This window comes from Lineus longissimus, chromosome 2 (assembly GCF_910592395.1).
Source record: "Lineus longissimus chromosome 2, tnLinLong1.2, whole genome shotgun sequence".
Classification (NCBI taxonomy): Eukaryota; Metazoa; Nemertea; class Pilidiophora; order Heteronemertea; family Lineidae; genus Lineus; species Lineus longissimus.
This window is the reverse complement of record NC_088309.1, coordinates 20,384,693-20,410,848: the sequence shown is the minus strand read 5'-3', so window position 1 is coordinate 20,410,848 and position 26,156 is coordinate 20,384,693. Positions and strand designations below refer to the sequence as shown.

The window sequence follows — 26,156 nt, the reverse complement described above, 5'->3', positions numbered from 1 at the left end:
ACCTTCAGTTAGATTTGAAAGCATGGATTTTTGACAACACCATAAGGTTCTATGTGACCATCCTCTCATGCATGTACTTACACTGTGGCCCCTGGTCCATTCGGTCTGGGAAGGGCCTATAGCGTCAGGCAGGACTCCACTCTGCATAAGAAGCAATGTGCATTTTTATAAGTGAAATAACTGAAATGTGGTTGGTCAGACGAGGAGGGAGAGTTGATGGTCTTGTTCACCAACAAAGGGAATGGTGAGGCTATAAACGTTTGGGTAGATTTTCAGAACGGTTCCAGGATCTGTTTGTCTATAGGCTGGTTGCTCTAAGGTCTAAGACAAATACCTTCTTCTGAGAGGGGGAATTGTCCTTTTAGGGATGTCAAGTTAGATATATTGCTGTTTGGGATCCCTAACTGTAGTGCAGTTGAGCACAATTTGAATCAGAGTCGATTAAGGAACTTGACTAAAATAGCTTTTTCATGAAACTGCTTGACAGATTTTGGAATAAGATTATGATGAATGGAAACATGTATCCCTAAAGAAATCAACATGACACTGAAGAAGGCAAACCACGCAGTTATACTCTGGCCGACGCGGGTCGAGGATTCAGAGAAAGAAGCGGCACTTGACACTCAAAATCGAAAATTAATTGTCAATTTCAAACATTTTTCTGAAAAAATAAAGGCAGTCCCCCCCCTCTTGGATCCTCCCACACTAACATAATTTGATTAAATGCTGCATCCGGAGGCAGGGAATACATTTGCATGAAGTTTGCAGTTGGGCTATAGTGATTTGTACCATGGTCAATTAAGCAGCCTTGGAATACATGTAGTTGGTAGACGACATAGGGATTTGTTACCAAGTTATCCCCATTATAATTATCTCCAGGGGTTCAGTGACCATGGGGATATTCGATATCTAGATTTACACTAATTATGAAAGTACCGGTATTGTGTGTGATCACATGCAAACGCAGTTTCTTTACCGTAGATCTATTATGACAGCTTTTTCATCAATTTTGGAGATTTGTTTCAGAAATGGCAAGTGCAAGGTCATTGCATATATTGATCTGCTGGAACACTGATAGCATCACCACAACTTCAACAGCCGATCAATGCAATCAACCAAGTTGTACTTGCAATCCCACTGAGCTTTAACTACAGTATGAATCGATCGCCTCCATTCGATAGCAAAGAGCAGTTTGTATAGTATGAAGTTGCTGATAGGGGTCTTTCTTACCTTACAGTACATCAAAATGATTCTTGCTTGTAGGCTATATCATTGCTGAATGATTGGTCACGTGAAGACAAGCAAATTGTCTTCCCAGCTTCTCTCTATAATCTCCTTTAAAGGCCTACGCCGTTCGTTAAAGATTTGAAATTTGACATTGAATTTGAAAATTTCAAATAGCGTCAATACATACTGAGTCTAGATTTTAACATTGCGGTTGTGTAGACCGATATGTAAATACTATGTACCAAGTTTCTGCCAAGTTGTATGCATGACAACTGCACTACCGCATTTTGTATAACTGCATTTCTATTTTCCTGGACCACCAGTAATTACGAATGGCGTACCCCTTTAAAGGTAACACAAGATTAAAATAGTGGACCTACCCTTTGTTTGTCCGCGTCAATATATCTGAGGCCGAAGTAGTCCTTTTCTACCAGATTTAGCTCCTTGCAGATATAGTCCAAGAGCCACTGCCCTTTTGTCTCTTTCTGAAAATACAAAGCAAGGAAAACTACCTTAAAAAATGTCATGCCCTATATATCATATTTTTATGAGATGGGATGCGGATTTGATATTTCTGTGATTAGTTGATAAAATATTTTGAAAAAGAGCATACCACATTTGACTGCTATTATTGAGTATCCTCACCAAGCTGAGAGGTACTCCCCACAAAATGTCACCATCGCAGTAGAGTAGCAACACATTAGAACTACTTACTTAATTATTCATGATTTTGTTTTAACTTGACACAAAACAATACTTAAACAAGAAAACAATCTGTCTGAGTTCCCATGCAATAAATCAATCAAAATGTTTTGAGCATAATAAATGAATCTGTTTGTTCTGATAGTACATTCAAGTTGCCAGTCCAGAATTTATCTCCCAGTGCAGTTATAGATACCTGATCGACCTATCATAGAGGCATTTTTTCTATTTTCTATTTTGTGTGGTTGGAATTAGAATTTAAGGTTGGATATCCTTACTTGATATTACCAAATAAAGCATAAGCCAATTTGAAAATCATATGAAATCAACCAAAACATGCTTTAACTTAAATTTTAAATTTTATGAGTAGTTCCGTTGCTGAAAGTAAAACTGAAGTACAAAACTCTGCTCTAAAGTGAACATTAAACATATAAAATGTGTACACAAGTTTATGCAAAATAAAGTTGAAATGAAATCAACATAATTACTAAACTGTCTGAGACCTTTAAAAACAATTACTGATCAATACCACTTTTCAACTACAATGAATGAGAAACCGAAAATAGACACTCATATTGTTGATAATAAGGCACATTTTTCTAATAAACATAGAGAAAATCAAATATCGACAGACAACAGAACCTCCTAAAGGGAGACTATAGGCCCAGACTTTTTGGCAATGAGGGAGAATAAATTTAACTAATGGCTGAATCCCCCCCCCCCCCACCAGCAATGGCATGCTTATCTCAAATATGGAATGCTTCGCTACAGGGCCACTAGCTGTCACAGTAGGCAGCATTAAACCCATTCAATACACTACCCCTATCATGAATGTGATACACACCATTAAACCATCACTGCCATTGATTGCAAATTGAACAGACCAGACATAAAACAAGCCATGAAAATATCATACTATTACAGACACTGATCAAACTTCAATCACTCTCTTTAGCGCCACGTCAACACAGCAGCTTTGTTGTCGAATGATACAAAACATGTTATTTCTGTTCCATGCAACATATACTGTTACTGAAAACCCCTTTATCTTTGTGGTCCTATGATGCTCGGTCCTATGATGCTTCCAAAAACATCATTTCTTTTTTAAACCAATATGGGCAACTGCCATTCTTACTCCAGCTTCCAGCTGCGCTAAACTACATAATCAGCTAGCAGGAACATGATCCCTCAATACATGGTGCACCGTTTTTGAGATCATCATAAACAGTTCTTGCTAGAATAGATTCTGTTGACATTGTAATCAAAACTTAGTTCTAGAGTTGTCAGAGCTCCAATGACAAAAACGGCAGCCTAAGTTATATTAAGGGAATTTTAGCCATTTACACCATTAACAAAAGTTATCTATAGAACCTTACTGATATCCACAGTCCTGCAGGCAGACCTGGATGATGAAGCCAATATTCCTGCCAGTGGAAACTTTTTTAAGAGGAAATAATAACAAGGCTAATTCATAGGTGAATGAAATGTCGCACTGAAGCAATAAGCTTAATTGCTTGAGTGGGTGTGTTGCCATTCTCCCGCAGCTACAGATTCTGGCACTTATAACTGTAAAACAGCAGAAAAAAGACAATGATCATCTCACTAGTTTTTACCCCACCCACTCAAATCTCATAAATCCTCATTCATTGACCGAAATGCCTGGTAATCAGGTCGGAAAGTCAATATCATGTTAGGCCTAGATGGCTTGATGCAAGCTGTTACATCAGCGACGTATTATAATCTATTCTTTAAAATCAACTTCCCCAGGCTATTTTGTCGAGGACAATACATAGGCGTGTTCCCAAATAGGCCTACAAGGCATGAGATGTTGCTTCAGGCTTACATCTGGCTCCATGAAACAGGGTGCTTACTGCCGAAGGAAACACTGATCATCTGATATCTTAAAACGTTTCCTGGCAACAAACGCCTTTCTTCATTGTTGCAATCAGAGACTGCATGTAAGGCGTGAAATGAGACTTGTCAGAAGGTGGACAAGATCAGAGCATGCTGTTTTTTAAAGGGCTATATGCTATTCTTGTATTCATTTTACTCCATGTATGGCGACTCAGGAAAAACAGTTCATACTGTATGACGACACTGATCCACTCAACATGAGGCAAATAAAACTGCTGTTGGATTCGGAATAGATTCTAAATCAATCAGCAGATTTTTGCACATAAAACCAAGGCAAAGTTATTTATGGGCTGTTATCAGATAGTCTTATGGAAATATTATGGATCTAGTCAAGCCATGTTGGACATAAAATATCTGAGCACAGTCATGACAGTTGGATGTTATATCAAGATCAATGGATGGCTGTGGCATGTATGGCTTCAGTGACAGTGGCTCATCAGGCCAGGAAATGGCCGGCCTGAGGGCTCAGGCTATGGCATGGTAGTGACTATAATCAGGCGTAGAAGAGTATACCATAGGTTACAGCTTTGGCATTTATGGCTTCAGTTCGAGTGGCTCATCAGGCCAAGAAGAGTTGACCATTGGTGATTGGCTATGGCATGTATGGCTTCAATGACAGTGGCTCATCAGCCAAGAAGAGTTGACCATGGGTGACTGGCTATGGCATGTATGGCTTCAGTGAGAGTGGCTCATGAGGCCAGGAAGAGTGGACCATGAGTGGACCAGGTTACAGCTACATGTATGGCCTGTATGGCTTCAGTGATAGTGACTCATCAGGCCAGGAGGATGGAGCATAGGGTACAGCTATGGCATGCATGGCTTCAGTGCAAGTTGCAGTAAGATTAGACGTGGGCAATGGCTGAGGACCCTGCATTGATCAGCAGGGTAGAACTGATGGCTATGGTATAAGTACAATTAGAAAACATGGTACATTTATACATAACAACTGACCAAAGCAAAGGGCTTAGTTGATTGCTTTTGTTTGACCAGATACTAGACAAACAAACCCATATTATCAGTCAGGGAGCCCAATCTAATCATCCTTTGAAAACTGAAGTCATCCAAACAAACGAACGCAACTGTGATTGACTCGAGAATTTTACGATGGCAACTGTCATGACGCATTAGCATATTTCAGGGTAATTTTTTGAGTTAGCCCAATAATAACACCCTAAATTGCCACTGAAAAGCACAGGTGAACTTACATTGATCCCCTCGCCTGAAATAAGCATCCGTCTGTAGCCATTATTCTCCGGGGTCAGGATAGTAAAGTAATGCATTCTACCCAGTGGCCTCATTCGGGAAGACAGCTAGTAATCCATAGGCTCAACACTGGCTGATAGACACAAACTCTGCTCAGCAAACAACTGTAAAAACCCTTATTCATAAATTCATGTTCGAGGACAGATCTCGTGATATGAATATAAAGTATTTGGAACAGATGTTGCGTGACAATGCTATAAATGGTGAATTAAATGTGACAGTGATAATTGTCAAGTTGCTGAGGTAAGTTAACTTTTCTGCAGTGAGCTTTTACTGGCAGTGAGGTGCATGCAGTCACTAGATGAAGCTTCAAATACAAAGGTGCATTTAAAGGTGTATTCTTCAATAGCTTCAACCAGTTTCAAAATTGTGTCAGTATGTAAACACACAAAGCAATAAAACTAAACATATATTAGTTATGGTGAGCATTACTTAACAAAAGAAGACATTTTAAATGAAAAGTCTGCACAAAAATCACAGATCAAAATGAAGAAGCTGTTTCAAGGACTACACAAAAAGCTCTGATGCTGCAAGTGCAATAAAAAAGCTTTTAATAAACACATTGCTGAAACAAAAAGAACTAATTACTCATAGCAAAGGCAGTTATCTCAAAATGTTACCTTGTGAAGCTGCATTGTATAAAAGAGAAGGTAAAGCATACAATAAGTTAACAACATTATGATTAGGTGGTGGCCATTTTTGACAGTCGCCAATGCATTTGGGCATTTTTATGTTGGGTCAATGAATACGGCCATATCCCACTTATTTGAAGTGACCTCGGCATTGATCCAAACTAGAGTAGACTCAAACATATGTGAGCTTTTGCTGGCATTCAGGTAGGCATTTTCCCTTCAGCTAACTAAAAACTAATGAATTATATCTATCATACATGGTCAATGAAAGGGTTTGTGGGGCAACGACAATACGCTTATACCATCCTTCACATTACCATGGCAACGAAAATGAGTCAGATTCTGAGAATTCAAGAAGCTGCAATTGCTCAAGAGTGAGCGATTATCTTCAAGCTGGGTCTGATGTTCTTCTTGGGGTTAGCACGTTTCATGTTTCACAGATGCATTGCTCTTGCTGTGGCTTCCGTCATGACCATAGCTTATAATCTGACAGACTTTAGATGCGATTTTGCAGTTCAGAGGAGCATATCCTCTTACAAAGGAACACCAGTGGAACAAGATCAATGATTATTTCTAACAATGATTGCAAGAAAACATGTAAAAATAGCTTTGAAATCTTGCCAGAAGAAATAGGATGACAACATCTGATGACAATGCCTGGCAAGAGTCACACTCCGGACACTGTAGAGTAGACCAGCCCCGTCTTGTTGCTATAGAGGAAGGACAAATTATTGCAGCTGATTTTTCTATAACATCTGAAAATACATAAGCTGCGCTTACACCACGAAATATTGGTGGACCAATTGCACTTACACCACCACATTGCCGCGACAAATTGGTTCGGCAATCCATTGCCGATACAAATTGCCGAGCGAATTTGTCCCACCAAGCTTGATGGTCCAAATTCGCCCGGCTTGTTAAAAGCTCGGCTTTGTCGTGGTGTAAGCGCAAATGGATCGGCAATTAGCTAGTTAGATGGTTCGGCTCCAGGCGGCGCTTTCGAAATGGCGCTTTCTGCCTAGGCTTTCTGCGTTCTGCTTATTGTTTGCGCGCCATCTGTAGCCGGATTTTATAACTAGCTACAGCGCTGGTGTAAGCGCTTGGTGGATTTTCGATGGTGCGGCATTGGTTCCCGAACCAAGATTGGTGGTCCATTTTCAGGTGGTGTAAGTGCGGCTATATTCTGCACCAGATAAATGAATCCTTTCGCACTTGCTCTATTGACTGCTCTCTTGATAGCCATTTTATAACTTTTTCACTCGCCTGACACATTTCAGCTCAGCAGAGGACAGCTCGTATTTTTTTTAGCTTTTCCAGTCCCCCTAGATGCCTAGATTTTCAGCCAGATTAATGACTCACATAATGAGCATGCCAAACTGATTATATACAAATGCAAATCTGAATTTTTCAATGCATTCTATTTGCATAATGGACCAAAATTGCCTATAAAAACAAATATTTATACTTTATCCACAAGTGGATGTCAATATATTAACACAAAGGTGACTTAAATGATCTAAAGGTGCATCAGATCCCATGTCCCCTGATCCAACCAACCATTCTTCTCAAAATGTCGTCTCCGCAAGAACCCCAAGATTGGTCCATAAATCACAACCAGGCACGAGAGATGTCAATATATAGTGCACTACATACTCTTTATCCATTATACATCATATTGATTTGGTTTGCTGGTAAAATGGCTAAATAAATATTATGATCCACTTTTTTTCTTAATGGAAATAGATCAGTATATATATATAAAATATGCTTTCTATAGCTAAAGTTGGTTGACTGTTCATTACAGTCCCCAATGATAGACTAGAAAGGTGTGGGGTGAAACAATTACAGTTGACATAATTGCTATTTTCTATGTCAACCCTTCATGCCAACAATTAACTAATGGTGATGGCAAACCACCAATTATCAGAATAAGACAATATCATTAGTCAGATGTTCATATTGCGAGCCCCCTCGAGCTGCAAGTCACTTTTTTTGCTACATCCTGTGTAGTGTGCCTGGCTGTCATGCTGGCAATGTGTCCAAGACGAATGCTGGCATCGGTGGTTGTGAGACTTCCACTATGGTGGTTTGTCTCAACATAATGATGTGTGACAGAGTTTCAATCGTGACTGTTGTGTCTCATTGTGACAGTCTCCACTGTGGTGACTGGTGCTTGCCTGGTTGTGACAGTGTGTCTAGTTGTTATAGTGTCTCCAATGAGGTGACTGGTGTCTCTAGTTGTGACAGTGTCTCCACCATGGTGACTGGTGTGTCTGGTTGTGACAGTTCATCCACTCTTGTGGCTGGTGTCTAGTTGTGACAGTGTCTCCACCGTGATGACTGGTGTCTCTAGTTGTGACAGTGTCTCCACCGTGGTGACTGGTGTCTCTAGTTGTGACAGTGTCTCCACCGTGGTGACTGGTGTCTCTAGTTGTGACAGTGTCTCCACCGTGGTGACTCGTGTGTCTAGTTGAGACAGTGTCTCCACCATGGTGACTCGTGTGTCTAGTTGTGACAGTGTCTCCACCGTGGTGACTCGTGTGTCTAGTTGAGACAGTGTCTCCACCATGGTGATTGGTGTGTCTGGTTGTGACAGTTTATCAACTGTTTTGACTGGTGTGACTAGTTGTGACAGTGTCTCTACCGTGGTAACTGGTGTCTCTAGTTGTGACAGAGTCTCCACCGTGGCGACTGTTGTGTCTAGTTGTGACAGTGACTCTAACGTGGCATCTGGCGTCTCCACAACCACAAAAGTATGATTATTGTTGCATGCAATATAAATTGCAGGTCATAGCAATTTAAATTGCTCGTTTGCGGGCTCTTAATTGGCAAGACAGCCCTAGAAACATCAATAATGTCTGAATCCATCTCCTTTTAGTGCCAACATTCATGCCATAGAAACCAACTTCCACTTCAAATAATTAGAAACCCGCGACAGGGAAGATTGGATTGGGCATGCTGGGAGTCTAACGTTTCACTATGTTCCATCATCATCCAACTTCAGCTTGCGCTTGCAAGATCATTATCGAAATTTTCAACTAGATGCTAGGTAGCCCTAATGTCTCTGCTAAAGCCAGTCTGCTGGAATTGGCTTGGGGTTTGACACAGATGTGGCCATCGTTTTGCCGACTGCAGGAAGCCGGAAATTACCAAATTTTAAGGACAAAAAGATGACCTCCAGTGTTCTTTTTTTTGGTATACAAACATGGACAGAAAGCGCATGATTCTGTGACGTTTGTCTAAATTTACATTCATCCAAAACTAGTCTTATGACATAGTCACAATTGAATTTATACAGAGGATCCATGATAATGAATCAGAGAGGCCTGTGCATTTTCAAATGATAGATTTAATTAAACGCATTAGCAGCAGCCTGTCACAAGTTCTGATGGTTGTTTTAATCAGAAATCAAATAACGCTATTTTCAATCTTATTTTTTGAAGACATTTCATTAGTTGGTGCATTATACATGCGGAATGAACACAGCAGGATCTTCAGTGTCGCAGTGATGAATAATGCATAATGCCCAGTTGCCATGCTGATCAAGTCAATGCATGAATCCACATTCACAATTCCGGCAAGTCCAAGACATAGTCTTTCTCACAAGTTGATGCTGTGAGAGTGAAAATATCATAGATTTCGACACCAAAATACCTGGGCCTCTGTCAGGACTATTTTGCCAAGATAAAGGATCAGCAAAATCAGTCAATTCATCAGGCAGTCTACACCTGCCCATCCATGCAGCTATGTTTAATGGCACAGATCGTCCCGGGGCCAAGGTTAACCCGACAGGACCCAAGGGAAATCAAAGAGACAGGAACTAACTCGTGCTCACAGCCACCATTACATTAGATGGTTTTATCGCATGTTGTTTTAAGGCTCCAAGGGCATGGCTTGATATATTCCATCAAATATTAGGGCCGTTTACACGGGACTAAACCAATCCAGATCGATCCGGATCAGAGTAGATAAGTTTGTCGTGTAAACGCGCATGAATGTGGTCCGGTCTGATCTTGTCTGGTTCGATGTACATACTTACGTCATCATGACACTTACTTATGATTTATATGATTTGTATTCCTTAAAAATCTAGAACCATCGCGATTCTGCTGTCTCGCTCATTGCACAGAATTATCTCAATCTCGTCTTAAACCCAGGACTGCTCTCAAGGGTGCCCTCACATCACAGCCGAGCATGTCACCACAACGAATGTGCTCACCGCATGCGAGAGAAGATCAGACCCTGGATTACTGGCAGGAGATGACACACGGATGACTCAAGAGCGTCTGCTTCCAGCGTTTCTTAGTTTATCAGCAGTATAAAGAAGGTACCAGGTGAATGGGTGTATGGGTCCATTTGTCGCCAGAACAGCCATTATACTGCTGTGCATAAAAAACTGAATATCAGGCAAATATAATAGTTATTTTCAGTCGGATTATTGAACTTCATATGAAATTGTGTAGTCAACCTCCGCTTTGTCATTAGGAATATGCAAATTTTTGATGATATAACTGTGTATCAAGTCTCATTTCTCCATCATCCAATTTAAAATCGTCTCCCAAGAATGTGAGCAGACTCGGGAATGAATGAAGAGAATGAGACTTGCTATAAAACAGTAACAACCATCCAACCTATCTTCTCAGGAATGATGCGGTAGCTGGCTGGTCTCATTCTAAAATGGGAATTGTACTTCAGATACAGAGAAGAATGGTTCTTTGAATTAATGACCTCGACGGTTCAAAAACCTGACTTTGTTTGGATGACTATTGTTTCAGGCCAATAATATATTCAGGGGAGTTTTGTGCTTGACAGTATGTACAAGTCTCAATCTGGCAAGGAGGGTCAACTGGTATTGCACAGAGTAGGATTCCAAAAGTAGCTTCACTGATTGACTGAATCAAGTTTTCATTCATTAATTTCCCGATGAGTAGCCTTGGGTTTCTTTTCTAGCACACTGAATTGTGAATGATGGTGTTCTTCCACGATAAGGTATTAGCACAATGTCATTTAGCAAATTAATTTGGATTCCATACATGCCATCAACTTATTGTCGCGGCCATGGAAGCATTGTACATGTATGCATCACCTCAATGACAGGGTGAGAACTTATAGCCTTATTCCAGTGGTCATTGACAACATTCCACAAGCAATAGGGTACCATAGCAAAACTTCCGCTGCGGATACAATGCGCCGACTGTCACTAGGGTAGCCACTGTTGCGACAGAGACTGCAAGATGTCAATTTTGTCGGAGTTTTGACGTCATGTAAGCTGACCAACATCTTGTTGGCAGTTATCATAGCATGTACCCGAGACAGGAATCGGTGATTTGTGAAACCTGCGTTCAAAATCAATACATGAGCATTGTTTTATATAATAAAACAAATTTTATATATAAATTTAATAAATTGTTGAAATAAATTTACAAGACAATGGAGTGATTTATAACACACTGAATAAACATGTTGTTGCCGTAGCAACCGTTAATGATTTCAGGGCGCCATTTTAGAATTTGATACATCCCGAAGGGCAGGCACCCAGTATAGAACAGGTGGGCGGCAAGGAAAGAACAGGAATATTATTATGCTTTGAAAGATTTATTGTCACCTGGTTACAGACATGACACGCTTAGAGCGGAAACTTGCATCACTAGAGGATTAGGGATAGGCTGAACAGATGGGTTGAATGACATAAAACATAAAGAGAAACCCAGCAGGGAAATGTCATGGTCATCTTTATTGAATATGGAACCATACAGCACACTTGGTTTTCAGACATTGACCGATTCAAGGTGGTGATATTTTTTGCATTGTGTATTCTTATCATCCAGACAAGAGGGAGCAGCGATACTGCAGTAGAAGAGTGTTGGTCTCATAATCAAGTTCAAATAGGAGAATCATTATCAAAGCTTGCCGAGAATCAGGCATGCCTTCCAACTGTCCAAGCTTGCTTGTCTTGGGAAATCAGAGAGTTTTTCATAAAATGAAAATGTCGGAAAAACAGTACAGTGGAACCCCGGTAACACGACCACCCAAGGGACTAAGCCGAAGTGGTCGTGTTACCGGGGTGGTCGCGTTAGTGAATTTAAGAATCATAAGTAGGTTTTCCCGCCAAAACATCGTCCTGCTGTGTGTACATTGACATGCATTAATGACTACGCCACCGGGTGATTCGATAATTTTGTGTGTATATTACGAATAAAAAATCATTTTCTTGAGTGTTTTGCGTTTAATTTGCAACTTATGTAAATGAGTAAATAAACTGACGAGAGCTAATTAGACCAAACATTACATTAAAACTTGAGCATGCTAATTAGAACAAGCATGTAATTCACACCATCGGCAGCTGCCCTTCTTGATGTCAAGCTAATATTCCCGCTAACATTGAGAGAGGTGATGTGAGAAGATGTTGAGAATTCTTCCTGATGTCTTCCTGCTTTAACATTAGCCAATTTGAACTGGTACTGATTAAATCATCTTTTTAATAACGTATTTTATCAACATTACGACGTAGTAAGCATTCTTTACTTTGAGTATCGGTACTCTTACTAATCAACATAATTTATTTGTCCTAAAAACTACGTGTGCATGCCTCTTGACATCATTTAATACTAAATGATGAAAAAACAAACCGTGAGTCGAAAAGAAAGTTTATTCTTCATTTTATTTGCGCTTACATTTGATCAAACCTTGGAGGAATTATACTTGAAGTATAGTTCCTCCAAGATCAAACTCACTTACACATCATTTATTTTCATATGGATTCCCATGGTCATTGTGTTCGAGGTGCTAATTATCAACACGGATTTGCGAGAAGGTGCCAATTGATACCATGCAGTCATGGTTGATTACGGCAATTAGGCCTCATGGTCGCGTTAGCGGGGTTAATTTGCAGTTTGGGACCGACCAAGCTGGTGGTCGCGGTCTGGGTACCGGGGTGGTCGTGTTAGCGAGGGCCAGTTAATGGGAATTAGAGAGAAAACCATTCGGGACCGGAGAATTTTGGTCGTGTTCGCGGGGTGGTCGCGTTACTGAGGTGGTCGCCGACCGGGGTTCCACTGTAGTTTTCAATGGAGTCCAGGATTTGCCTGGTCTGTTTTTCTAGCATTCTGAGAGATTCTCGCGCTTGTGAGCAGATACCGACCAAGCTTACTGACACAAGCGCTATAGAAAAGCATGTTTTTACTTTTGTTGATTTGTTTTTTAAATTCAATGTCAGCCCTATCAAGGGCAGGACAGCAAACTTACTTTTGCACACATTTTATAATAGGCCGCGGCTATTCTTACGACGATCATTTTCACCTTTTTGGGCCTTAATCCTAACCCTGACGCTCACCCTGACCCTAACACTTACTCCTAGCGCCAACCCTAACCCTAACCCTTCCTTTACACTAGTCTTATATCTCCCTAGATCCTCAGTTTAATCTCTGAAATCGCATAAATCCTAAGTTACGACTAGTCGTAAGAATAGCCACTTTGTTTATAATATGTATTAGACCAATACTATATCACTGTGGTGATGATAATCTGAACATGATTTTCACAGCAATTTGGGAAACATAACATGCACAGTTGAGTTGGCCTTTACCTATACTTTGGCATCGTTACTTTAAGGGGACAACATATAGGCAGTAGCTAGGCAGGCAAGATCAAGTTATACGAAGTCGCCAATAGGGGTCTCTCAATCTCACAGTACATCGAAATGATTTATGCTGGTACTATGACGTTCACTGTGTACATATCAGTTACCAGAAGATGGTCATATTAGCCCCTATGCTCCTGCCAATAGTCCCCCTTTTAAGGGAAACATTCGTTCGCTTATACATTTACTAATGTTAGTTATAAAACTTCTGTCGGTACTTCGTTAAATGATCGGTGTTCAATAAGTGGGTGATAGCCATTTTTATAGGCCTGAGAAGTAGGAGCGGGTTGTGGGACTTATGAATTCTGTACCTGTGGACTTCATTACCTGCCCTTCAATACCATAAAAATGGCCACAAAAAAGAGTATGGTACTCACAATCTTAGAGTAACCACAATGTATCATTTTTCAGGACTGACCTCTGGACAATGCCCATCAGTCATGACATGTAATTGACAACCGCCAATCATTTTCATTCATTTGATTGACAAATGACGTAACTCACCTGGAAAGTGACCTGCATAGGATCAGAATCATCCAGAAATCTGATCGTGCAGGTATATTCCACAATATCATCTTTCTTGCCTGATTTTGTATTGTTTCTCTTGCGAAGCATACTGCTTATTTCGCACAGAATATCCTTGAAATTACGAAAACATTGGTGAAATTGACAGCTACTTTCTCACGAGCTTCAGCTTTTCTGATATTTAGTGATAATCTCTAACCCATGATTGTGCTATGACCGAGTTGAAAAATAGGCCTAATACACAAATACCAGAGGAAAATGACTCTCATATCACTTCACACTTTATTTCATATAATTAAAGACATGATCACGTAATTTTTGGGTTGGAAATTGACAGCAAGTAAGAACTAAACAAAAAATATCTTGATATTTGGTTTCGAGGCTAGGCCCCTAATTGATTAATGAAATAGATGGCAGCAGGGTACAGCATCCAACTGGATTAGTTACACCAATAAAGTGTAGATGGCAGCAGCTGACAGTCCACCTCTTAACATTTTCTGAGGAAGTCAGTCACATATACATGTATATAAACAATTCATCTGTTGAAGACATGAATCTCCTTTTATACTTGGCACTTTCTGTAGGCCAGTTTGAATACCAGGTCAAAGATCAGCACCCTCAATCAGCCATAATTGCTAGAAGAAATACATGCAGTAAGCTATCACCGAACTGCAGAACCTCAGACTTTCATGCATAGATGACCACATCTTAAGGCCTGTCTTCCCATAAGCATTTCATGCCACGTATCATGGACAAGTCAACTTTCGTCCGTTCTGTTTTCACCGGAATTGACAGGCCATCTGGGTGTGGTCATGTCGCCCAACATTTTGAGTCCGTCAACTGATACAAGCCTTGTCGGAGAGTAATCCATTAGAGGCAGAACCGTTGTGCCTGAAATTTAGCATACCTTCATGGTCAGAATCAATTCAATTCTTGTCCTCACATTTTGACACGAATGGAAAGATAGCACAATAGTTTGACAACGACAGTTTCATTCCTTGAATTTCCAATCCTGGCGACACATGGGACAGAGCTGGTGGACTTGTTGCGAGTTCAGCCACTTGACGATACAGTGGATGTGGAAACAGTGGGAACACTGGCCCCAAACTGAAGAGAAATGAATTCAAGTTAGAAGATATCACAAGGAATTACTCTTTTCACACAGACTTCAACTTCAAGGGGTACACTATCACAGAGAAGTCTCACTAATCAAAAGCGTAATCACATATTTTCAACAGAATTAGTAAAACTGAGGAAAAGGTCTTATTTGTAAAACTGAAAGTCATCTCTAGCAAGTTTCCCCAGCTGAAGTTGGCTATTGATCAGTAGTTAGGGCTCCCAGGACGCCACCAAGATTCTTACCTAATGGACAGTCATCACCAGGGAGCTTACAATCTGGACAACATCCGTCGAAAGGCATCCGACATATACCACAGTTGTCATCATTAGCAACCCAGCGCCACGTTGCAACAGCAGTCCAACTAGAAATTAAATAAAAAGGTTATAATACTATTAATTGCATAATAGTTTGTAAGGTGAAAGTTACAACTCTCAAGTTCAGTAACTGGAGCAGATCCTTCTGTCAGGTCATTTTTTGCGCTACCGGTAAACATCAAACGGACTTAGAACTGGAGAATGCAAATTTTAAGATCTGCTAACAAATTTATCAAAGACCCATTTATTGGGAAACTGTTGCATACGTCTCTGCTGATCGAAGATACTAAAAGAAGCTTTGATGTCAACAAACTTGAAGAAATCTTACCCTTTTTATTTTTGAAGATCAAAATTGGAGTCGTCACAGGAGAGGCCAAGCAAGAACATGAAAATGGAAAAACAAAAAATGATATGTTAGTATTGTCTTGACCATCATATATGTACAATGCGGAAAAGCATTTAGGAATGGACCATTCACCATAGCATTTGGAAAAAAGTTATGTCTGATCGAGTTGCACCGGCCGAACAGTGAGAAAAGTCAGAGCAGTTGCCTGCTGTATCATCAGTCCGTATCACAGTGTATCGCGAGATCTATCTTCAAAGGGCAGCTGGACGCCGTTTCAGATGACATGGTCAAAAATACCTCACAACTAGCGTATCATGTTCGTATAAATATGACCGATTCTCTTGGAGGACTACATTTGCTTCTACACCACGACACAACATTCAATGCATGCCAACACTCAGTGCTATGTCAATGTCAGTGTACACAGCGATTCAGCATGTCAGGAAGCAATTTCGAAAGGCAAAAAACGTACTCTTTACGATTAATTTCATTGTGTGATACGGATCTAATGTATCTATAACACTTCGGGATTATCTTTGTTAGTAGAGTGACATGTCGGTTCCTGTATTAGACCGCAAAAAGCAGTTTTATTCAGCTGAAATGCGACCAGACGAAGTCAAATGTAGCGCCACTGGTATATTCGAACTTCGATAGGTGGCAGTGGGTATCCTGTAGATTCGCTCCCAGAACGTTTCGCCCCCAGTCATTTCGCTCCGTGTGACTTTTGTTCCCTTCGTACTTTCCCAATTAGTGACTTGCCCAAGATCACAAATTCTCAAAAGCCCATTAGAAATGTGGCTTTACCGTGATAACTGCAAGCAAAGACAATTGACCTGCCGAAGATCACCAATGGCCAATAATATTGTACATGTGGATTTGATCCATGAATCTCAACAAATCTAATCATTGTGCCGCGTTACCTTTCTCAATGTAGATTATAGGTAGGTTAAGATATTCGAAACATACGTACGTACGTACGTACGTACGGCTACGCAACCAACTAATCAGACTTGGCTTGTACGATTTGTGGGGTATGTATTAAACGTTCGTTGGGAATGGAATTATACTTTCCCTTTATCTCGAATCTGCGAGGGTCTCAGTTACTAGAAATTTGTTTCCTTATTCACCATGGAATCCACAATTCACGTCACCATGGTAATTGAAAGCATGTGGTGAACAGTGAAATCTTAGAGAATAGCATTTTAATATAATAAGATGATATTTACCATCGCACAACCTGACTTCACCATGGTAAATTGAATTCACCAATCTCATTCTGCATGATAAGTTTATCATATTGTCACCATAAGGGATAATACTCAAAGAAAAACATTCTGATTACCACGAACAGGTAATTTAAGACGGTTAACCTTTAAAAAGTCAAGAACCCGGTCAAGATGCATAGATTGGTGAACTCAACAATGATAATCTTGATTGGCCTCTTTGAAGGATCCTATCGATGCTCTCTTGAAAATCACTTAGAAGTCATGAAAGAACTTTAACTAGGTCATCGCAAAACCACGTGCCTGGGTCACGGCGGCATTCAGAAACTCAACAAGGGCCTTTGTTATTGTAATGACTCTGCAGTATTTGCAAAAATACTCCTTATATAGTATACCTGAGAGTATAAGCCCTAGCTCTTGTATAGACTGATAGGCCTTTGTACTGACTGACGAAGGAAAGAACACGATCAGTCTCAGAGTCCAAGGTGAAGGTAAGACCATGTTTTATAAGCATAATTATTTTTACCATTGTCTTTAATAATGTATCGTGATATTGCACTGTTGATCAGATGATTGACTGGTGCTGATGGTCACAGCCTCTGCCATTCAGTGGACTGGTATCAATTTGCTTTTTGTGCGGGTGTTTGCGCCTGAATTCCTGAAATCTTAGACAGGCCAGACATTTAAAATGGGCTGCTGATGAATCCCTCAAAAAATTTCATGTGAAGGCAAACCCGAAACATAGCGCAGCGAAGCAGTTTATACTAAAGAACCCTTGTTTGTAAAATAAAAGAATTATATAAAGATGCGTGAATTAAAGAAAATATTCGAAGGCGACGCGATGCGACTATAGTTGTGACAGGCCGGAGGAAAGGGAACCGCGGGGGGCGGGGGAACTAACGTCCCTGTCCCGTTATAAAAGACTGAGATAAGTTCCCTGTGAGCAATTTCCGGACCAATCCCGAATTAGACTGACTATTTATTTGTCACCGACTACTATATCTATAGCCAACCATATAGCAACCGTTGCTTACAACGGGGTCAATTATTAGGACCAGCGGCTTAGATGATCGTGCCAGGCAAAGACAGGAACGCGCGATGACCGTCCAATTCAGTAAGCCACCGCACCTGCTTAAGAACTAGCACTTTTGCACTCAACGCTCATGTCGCACACAAGTTCGAGCAATGGGCAAGCTCCGGGGCAAACTTGAATCCGACATTCAGATATTTAAATGGTTGTATTTAATACATTGACTTATAAATTGGCTTTGGGTCATTTGATCAGCCGATAACTAGACCTTGTCTAAAAGGACAATCCTTACCAGAAACGTTTTTTAACGATAAAACCACAAAATATCAACCATTCATTTCCATTTCCTATAGCTAAAGTATTTTCCTCGGCAAAGCGTAACCAGCACGATAATTGCAAAAGAAAACAATAGTGACCGAAACGCTATAGAGTATCAGCACATCTTAATCGAGGGCATTCCTTGATAACCTTTCCCCCAAATGATATCTCCCTTATACCCACAAAAAAAATTGCGTCAAATCACAACGAACGAGAGTCACGAAAGTACGGCTGCGCGCGCCAAAAATCCCCGTTCTTGGCCATGCTTGATCCGATTATGGGAAAGTAACGACTAAACATTTTCAGATGAAACATAAATCCTTTTTCAAATAATGCATTGATGTGCGAAAAACCAAAATCCGGAGAGCTGTGCGTTAAATGACGTGATATGGGCACCTCCTTTTCCATATATGTTCCCTTCTTATCACTCATTTTTACTCGAAGGTCTCCACTGCATGGACAGACAACGTTTCAAATCGTGACCTATCTTTGATCCGGGCCCTGGATGGCCTCAAAAAGCCTGATTGTCTTTTGAGAGCGTTTTTACGGGATCGAAGTGGAAGAAACCTATTGCAAATATTGTCTTTGTATTCTTTTCAAGAAGGTAGAAAACGTTCTCGATTTTGTCAGCGAAGTCATAATGGATTTTAGCGTAATATATTAGCATGTGCAACCAATGTGAAATATCGCTCTTTTCAAAGTTCCTCTTTTTTCACCTTATAACGTGGATCAAGTGACTGGAAGACAAGTATTTATACACTTACCAGTATACACCATTGATAGGGCGCGAAACCAACTGATCGATATGCCTGGGCAAAAGCTGCCTTTTTTAAGCAATCTTCGCGCATTAGGGAGGTTTTGAAACTTCAATATACGAAGTTCAACGCCTAAGCTTTTATTGCTGGTGTCACGCCCATTTTTGTGTCCGAAATAAGTTTGGAAACTCCTGCATTTTCCTTATTCATTGGTGTTTAAAAAGTTGTTAGTATAAAGTCTTTGAGGTCCGCTGGGAATAGTCGATTTGGACGGAATACGATCTCCACCAAACTTGTCGTAAATAGGCCCTTATCAATCATTACCTGCTGGGTCAATGGCCTGGTCATTGGCATAGACATAGGTTATACTTTCAGCACTGAAATGCGACCTATTATCGGAAGAACTCGTCCCGTTATCTGGATCTGATACCTCTATATCGACAGTGTCATATTTATTTTGTCAGGTATATACTCGACCTGCACGGCGCCCTTTGGAAAGAAGTTTGCTAGACATAAACAACCCAATTTTAGCTAAATCAGTATTGATACATGTACATGTATATTGTATTTATGGTTCGCTCATGTGTTTTTGCTAAATGTCACTTCTATGATGTCGTCGGCAAGCTTAGGTTTCATAGTCTCAAAAGCCTACTTTCGGAAGTGCGTGGCCAGTCAGACCCACTGACTACTTACTTCGATAGTTGTATCAAATGGCAAAATCTTTCCTTGTTGATCACGCCTTGAATATAATCTACTTGAGTTTCATTCTGTTTGCAAACGTGTATTACTTAGAACCCAGAGCTTGACTTATATTGTCTTAAGTGTAAGATTTAATCTTCAATGTCGCCAAAGTAGGGTATACACTTCAGTCCGTGATATTCGTAATTAAGTGCTTTTCATCTGACAGTTTTGATTACTGAACTAGACCAGGTATAGTACGCAGTGATCAATCATATTGATTGATCAAAAAGTTCAGGTCACCACGATAACCTCATCAAACCTTTGGTGACATCAGAGTCTTTCAATAAAGATAGATTGAAGGACTCTGGTGACATCAACATTGGACCTGTATAGATTTACCCATGCATGTCTGCCTGTCATAATTATGCTGCCTGAATGAAGACAACAAGCAGAGTTGTTCATTCGAAGACTAGTGACTTTGATGATAACAGTCATGACAGTTATCACCTGGAAATAAATTCTAGTGTAAGTGAATTCCTATGAATTTGTATAGGTCTGTCTACTGTATTTGCCAGCGTTGCCCCACATCGAGGCACTATTTCGACACTATCTTATCAATGGTTTTGTTTGATCTGTGGTGTCGAGTAGTGACAAACGAAAACGAAATTTTTTTGAACGATCCTTCGTGAAGCCAATCAACGAAATGTCAATAAAGAACTGGTCGTATCTGGCTCTTCGTTTACTGAATAGGCTAAACAATGTCGATGTGCTCCATAGCGCGGGGGGGAGGTTGTTATAGTTTGTAGAAGTCACTCACTGACGCCACCTGTTACAAATTCGTACCTTAAACGTCGTTCGTTGGATGCGGGACCTCTCTAATTGTTCTTAGTACAATTTCGTTTTTATCTAAACATTAGCGAGATTTCCCCATAGTGCTGGTTGCAATTTCGCCATAGTCGGATGGTAAGCTATCCCTTTCGTCGAACCTTTTCGAAATCGCGAAAGCGCGTCAATTCTGATCTGTGTTAGCCTACTCCTTGACCGGACCCTCGAGCACCCCTGGCCAGACTCGGTTATCAGTTTGTGTGATCGTATATATGATTGTGCTGCCCTGTTCCGTTTACAGAAATGTTCAACTACCAATACCATGCCTGCCATGGCAGGCTACATGTTCGTCAGATGAGCACAAAGAGGGGAACCGTCGTGGAGAAGGAAGAGGCGGAGAACGTAAAGGCCGTTAAATGATCAATGAGTTCGCCAAGAAGGCCTTGCTTGCCGCACCCATTACCTTACAGTACTCCAATTGTTTTTCAGGCTTGTTATTTTTTGCTGCGTGAAGGCAAAGCGCTTTGCTTAGAAGACACCGCATCAGTGCCGCAGTGAGCTGACCGGCAGGATGGGTGACCAAAGCATTCCGCTGAACGACGGCCTCGAACTTCAACAACCCAACGGCGAAATAGAGAAGCCAAAGAAACCAGTGGTAACAACATGTGGACTGGGACCATGTCAACCCAAATGCATGAGACCTTTAGCCAATATAAAACTCTTCACAGCATCTTTGGCGATTCTTGTCGCTTTTTATGGCGCACTTGCAACATATGTTGTATCAGTGTTGACAACCATCGAGAAAGCTTTCGGTTTTCCTAGCTCAAAATCAGGCTTTATTACCAGCACCAATGACATTGGATTCTTGATAACTGTCATCCCTGTCAGCTACATGGCCAGCAAGGCACACAAACCCATGGTCATCGGGATTTCGGGCTTGTTCATCGGAGCAAGCGGGGTCCTCAGTGCGATGCCTTACTTCATATGGGGAGGCGGTATGCATGAGAGCAAAGCGACTGAAGTTGCCTTCAACTCAACGGAGCAGTTAACACCGCCTATGGCTCTTCTTAAATCAAGTCTTTGCACCATCAGGAATGAGAGCGTGTACACTGCTTTGAATGATACGAACGCATGCGAGGAAGAGTTGTCAGATGAAGTTGCGGCTCGGAGCACGGGGGCTTATGTTACGCTTGTGATCGCACAGGTCATCATAGGAATTGCTGCTTCGACGCTCTGGTCTCTTGGAATGACCTTCATTGATGACAATGTGAAGAAGCACGTGTCCTCCATATATCTGGGTAAGCCAACCTTTTTACGTCTAAAATGTCGATCCTACAGGGTTTTGTACCTTTACCTGTTGACGGTTTTTTTTATTTCGGTGTCATCCTTATTGGGAAGGAATTTCTTAAATGGCTTATCTTAGTCATTCCGTGTCTCTTAACCTGCATATTGTCATCAGTTCTACCACTCAAGAATGATCTTTATCAATTCTTGGTTCTACGGAATATTTTCAGGTATCCTGTTCAGTCTGAGGACTTTGTCACCCATCCTTGGATTTGTGCTCGGAGCTGTGTTCACAAGCAAGCCTGTCGACCTGAAGCGTAAGTTACGGCACCAGCTTGAATGGCTGCACCAGCATTATAAGAATAAAAATGCCATTCTTTTTGTTACCAGAATTATCATTAAAGTAATGTGTAGTCGTGTTCACCAGATGTTGACTTCGGCAACCGCTTTCTTTAATTAACAGCTTAATACAGTGTCGTATTCGATATCCTTCTGTAATGGCAATATCCTCATTGAAAAGTCATTAGGTCACCAATATGGATCCAAAGGGCACAAGGGCAAATTTCCCCCTGGCAACGACATAAAGGAAAACTGATGTAATATGTACTCTTTAATTAAATGTAAAATTTACCTTGTTTTCTAGCCACGAACCTCACTCCTTTTGATCCCCAATGGGTGGGTGCCTGGTGGGTAGGATTCCTAGCATGCGGCATCATCATCTTCCTGGCCGGCATCCCACTACTCTTCTTCCCGAGGCAACTGCCAATACCGAAAGATGACCCCGAGAAGCGAAGAAAGAAAGAGGAGAAAAAAGCCAACAAGAAACAGAAGAAACGCCCGTTTACGGAGTCACCGATGATGATGGGTGGAGGAGGTGGCGATGAGAAGGTAGATTTGAAAGGTAGGACCACTTCTCATTTTTCTCATCGTCCTGTTTACGTATTCCAGAGAGAACCACGAAACCCATCAAGTATCAACCTCTTGTGCTGTCATAGTTCGGATGCAAGCCATTAAATAAGGCTGCTACGGAAATGCAAACAACTTTATTGTTGTGCTCTTCTTTTCACATCCAAATATCTTTGATTTTGTGTTATTTCGATTGTTTAGAAACTGTTCTGATAATGGCCTTCGTGTTTATGTAAATATAAGGAATGTATATATAAACGTTATCTACCACCATGCTAGACTACACTCGCCTTAGCTTTCCGATCTGATCCTAAATAACCATTCTCTCCTATTTAGCCTATAACGTTTTTCATTAACATCTATATAGTAACCTGTTGTGACGTGTTCCATATTCGTGATTTGAGGCCCACATTCAACTGTCCAATACCACTAGAAAGTTTGTGATTGTCGTCATTGGTTCCCTTTTGTCAGTTTTGATTGAGAAAATTGGACGGAATAGTTCTTACCATTTGAGTTAAGCGCTTCCTTCAATTAATTTGGGGATTTGCCATTTGTGATCGAATTTGCTGTGGCTTTAATTTTGAAACGAAAATATCATTAAAAAGGGAAATCTGCATGTAACTAACTTCTCCTTACATAACCATGCACCTTTCACTAACGGTATGTTATAAATACACATGCAATTCATTTCTATGACAGGTTCGTAACAAAAATGCGCATCTTCCGATCAGGTCACCCAGGAACGTTGGATGGACCGACATCATTTTTCATAAATATATACCTCGTGATATTTCAAGGAATCCTCTTCATCGTACATCAGACGGGCATCTTTTTTCAATTTCCCGAATGAGAAGCACTTTCTGATTAGGTATAGTCAGCCTCTAGTGGAAGGTATGTGAACGGGTTACCAATATCAGTATATATAATAGGCCATATGGTAACACATTTCTAGGGACTGAAAAACATCTACATGTACAAAGTCAATGTAACGCACACGAAAGTCAATCTGAGATTTGACAAAATGAACTCGGTTTAGCAGTAGCCAAATATCTTGATTGCATATTGCTCATCATTTTGCAATAGTTTAAAGGACAACGTTCCCTGGACTTCTCCACTTTACTAATTACCCCTGGACCTCTCCCCCATAGGACATCTTCCCTGGACATTTGCCCCCATAGGGTATCTCCCCTAGACAACTCCCCCTAGAAATCTCCCAATGTAACATCTCCGGGGCCCCTTGTAGGACATCCCCATAGACTTTTGCCTCAGTGGGGCAAATGTCCTATGGGGAGATTTCCAGGGGAGCAAACGTCCAAGAGTCACATTGTCCAAGGGGAAATTGTTAATGCCATGGAAAATACTTTGTAGTCTTTGGTTAGAGCCAACACTAAATCTGTCATCCTGGATAACGGCAGACTCTTCATCTGTCAACCTGGATTACAGCCAACACTAAATATGTTAACCTGGATAACAGCCAACACTAAATCTGTCATCCTGGATAACAGCAAACACTAAATCTGTCAACCTGGATAACAGCAAACACCAAATCTGTCAACCAGGATAACAGCAAACACTAAATCTTTCAATCTGTTTCAGGTTTTTTGAAATCACTGAAGAGATTGTTGACAAACAAGCTCTACGTGGTCCTTGTCCTCGTTACTTGCTTTGCCCTGTTCGTGGTAAGCGGACTTGCAGCCTTCAAACCCAAGTATCTGGAGCATCAGTTCGGAATTTCAGCTTCGAAGAGTAACATGGTTCTTGGTAAGTAAAATGGAAAAAATTTCCTGCATCTCACAATACATGTTAATGGACTTCACTCAATCATGATTTTTCATGATTTTTCCAGTTTCCACATAAGGATGTAATGCAGTATTCTGACAAGTCAAAAAGTCTAAACTACAACCTCGGGGAAGCAAAATTACATGCTTATGCATAAGATTCTGCATCTGTTTCAGGTCTTAGCGGTGCACTCCCGGCATTCCTTGGCTCTGGATTTTCAGGCATCATTATGTCAAAGCTAAAACTTGGTGTAATCAGCACAGCAAAGTTCTGTACACTTCTCTACGTCATCACTGCCATCAGCCAATCTATGCTTGTGGTCTTTGGATGCCCTCAGCCAAATACTGCTGGTTTCAGAGGAGTGGAGAGGTAAAGGTAGACCAACAGCTGGTTCACTCTTAGTATGCGCTATATCATAGACCTACCCATTTAGCCTCAGACAAGCGAGGACGACATTTTATGCCCACATCTCTTTTCAAAAAGTAAAGTGGGTGTCAGTGTTGAAAATTGAAGATAGGTTCATTTCATACAATGTCATGCACACTAAAGTCCTGAACAAGACATCTCGAATTCATCAAATAATAACCTGTTAGCTTCAGGAAGTGACACTGGCCTGAGATAAGGTGTTGGGGTTCAATGTGTGTGTAGGTGTGATTAGCCATTTTCTTGTCTACCATGACGATCAAACCTAGTACAACTTCTCACATGAAAACCTAGCCTTTTGTAGCAATATTCTAAAAAAGTTGTTAATTTTCGTTCATCTTGCTTTCTCATTTTTCAGCTCAAGGCAATTGTACTACAATGGCGACAACAGCACATCATGTGCGGATGTTTGCAAATGCACAAATGGACGCTTTTCTCCAGTTTGTGGTGATGACGATGTGATGTATTACTCTGCATGCTATGCTGGCTGCCAAAAGAGTAACATTTCTGGCAAGGTCAGTTCAAGGTCATATCAATAACAATTGCTTTTCATTTCTACATTAACGTGTCTACCTTTGCATTTTGCTGTTGACTGTGATCTCTTAAAGATCTCCTTTTTCTTTTTTTCATGTATCCAGGCAACAACATTTTCGGAGTGCAGTTGCATCCCTGATGCTGGCAGTGCCGTGTCTGGTGTGTGTGATACCACATGTGGTATGCTGATACCCTATGCTGTATTCACATTCTGTGGGGCATTCGCTGGGGCAATGTCTATTGTACCTAAGATCATACTTTCCATAAGGTAGGCAAACCTAGGACTACTCACTTTCATCAATATACATAAGGGTTCTCTTGACCTGAGATGCCAAAGTACATTTTTGAATCAAGATGTTCCCTGATGGCCGTAAACTTTTACATCTACTCCATTTGTCCTCTTCCAAAGTTAATATGGTTCAAGTTTTCCTGCATTCATCCACCAGTACTAATTGCCATTTTTCAGGGTTGTTGAACCTCGGGACAAAGCCCTCAGTCTCGGTGTAACAATGTTCAGCTTCAGCATTTTCTGTAAGTTGCCTTCTAGATTTCGTTCCATTGATGTTTGGCAATTGAATTCAATATAATAGTCATCGATCAAATCAACTTTCTCACAAGTTGTTGTTTTTTTATGTTATCTCTAGACCAATGCATCCTGCATTCGTGTGAATAAGTGCACATGAACATTTATATGAAAATGGTGTTAAAAGAACATG

The 26,156-nt window shown here is 40.7% G+C and overlaps 3 protein-coding genes and 1 pseudogene across 19 annotated transcripts in view; 2 read left to right on the top strand and 2 right to left on the bottom strand.

Moving 5' to 3' along the window:
- The window catches only part of LOC135482789 (FERM domain-containing protein 5-like), a 54,053-nt gene extending 39,155 nt beyond the window's left edge, over positions 1-14,898 (bottom strand). For 14 of the 17 annotated variants that reach the window (XM_064763151.1, XM_064763155.1, XM_064763159.1 and 11 more), the window contains exons 1-3: positions 13,882-14,898; positions 1,608-1,712; positions 82-141 (exon numbers count right to left, since the gene is read on the bottom strand). In XM_064763151.1, the coding sequence (XP_064619221.1) occupies positions 82-141; positions 1,608-1,712; positions 13,882-13,992 (276 nt within the window). In that variant the 5' untranslated portion in view covers positions 13,993-14,898. Of the gene's footprint in view, positions 1-81; positions 142-1,607; positions 1,713-5,048; positions 5,183-5,726; positions 5,742-13,881 lie in introns of those variants that run through there. The other 3 variants (XM_064763154.1, XM_064763157.1, XM_064763163.1) reach the window with 3 other exon arrangements.
- On the bottom strand, positions 14,842-16,389 carry LOC135482996 (uncharacterized; annotated as a pseudogene).
- Positions 16,390-17,232: 843 nt separating this feature from the next.
- LOC135482995 (uncharacterized) overlaps positions 17,233-26,156 on the top strand; it is a 22,500-nt gene continuing 13,576 nt past the window's right edge. Inside the window, exons 1-4 of the mRNA XM_064763485.1 lie at positions 17,233-17,396; positions 21,004-21,812; positions 22,029-22,115; positions 22,442-22,699. Of these exons, the coding sequence (XP_064619555.1) occupies positions 21,086-21,812; positions 22,029-22,115; positions 22,442-22,699 (1,072 nt within the window). The 5' untranslated portion in view covers positions 17,233-17,396; positions 21,004-21,085. The remainder of the gene's footprint in view (positions 17,397-21,003; positions 21,813-22,028; positions 22,116-22,441; positions 22,700-26,156) is intronic.
- Positions 23,347-26,156, top strand: part of LOC135483821 (solute carrier organic anion transporter family member 74D-like) — a 4,362-nt gene continuing 1,552 nt past the window's right edge. Inside the window, exons 1-7 of the mRNA XM_064764870.1 lie at positions 23,347-23,364; positions 23,502-23,595; positions 24,301-24,465; positions 24,660-24,852; positions 25,265-25,421; positions 25,545-25,708; positions 25,907-25,971. Of these exons, the coding sequence (XP_064620940.1) occupies positions 23,347-23,364; positions 23,502-23,595; positions 24,301-24,465; positions 24,660-24,852; positions 25,265-25,421; positions 25,545-25,708; positions 25,907-25,971 (856 nt within the window). The remainder of the gene's footprint in view (positions 23,365-23,501; positions 23,596-24,300; positions 24,466-24,659; positions 24,853-25,264; positions 25,422-25,544; positions 25,709-25,906; positions 25,972-26,156) is intronic.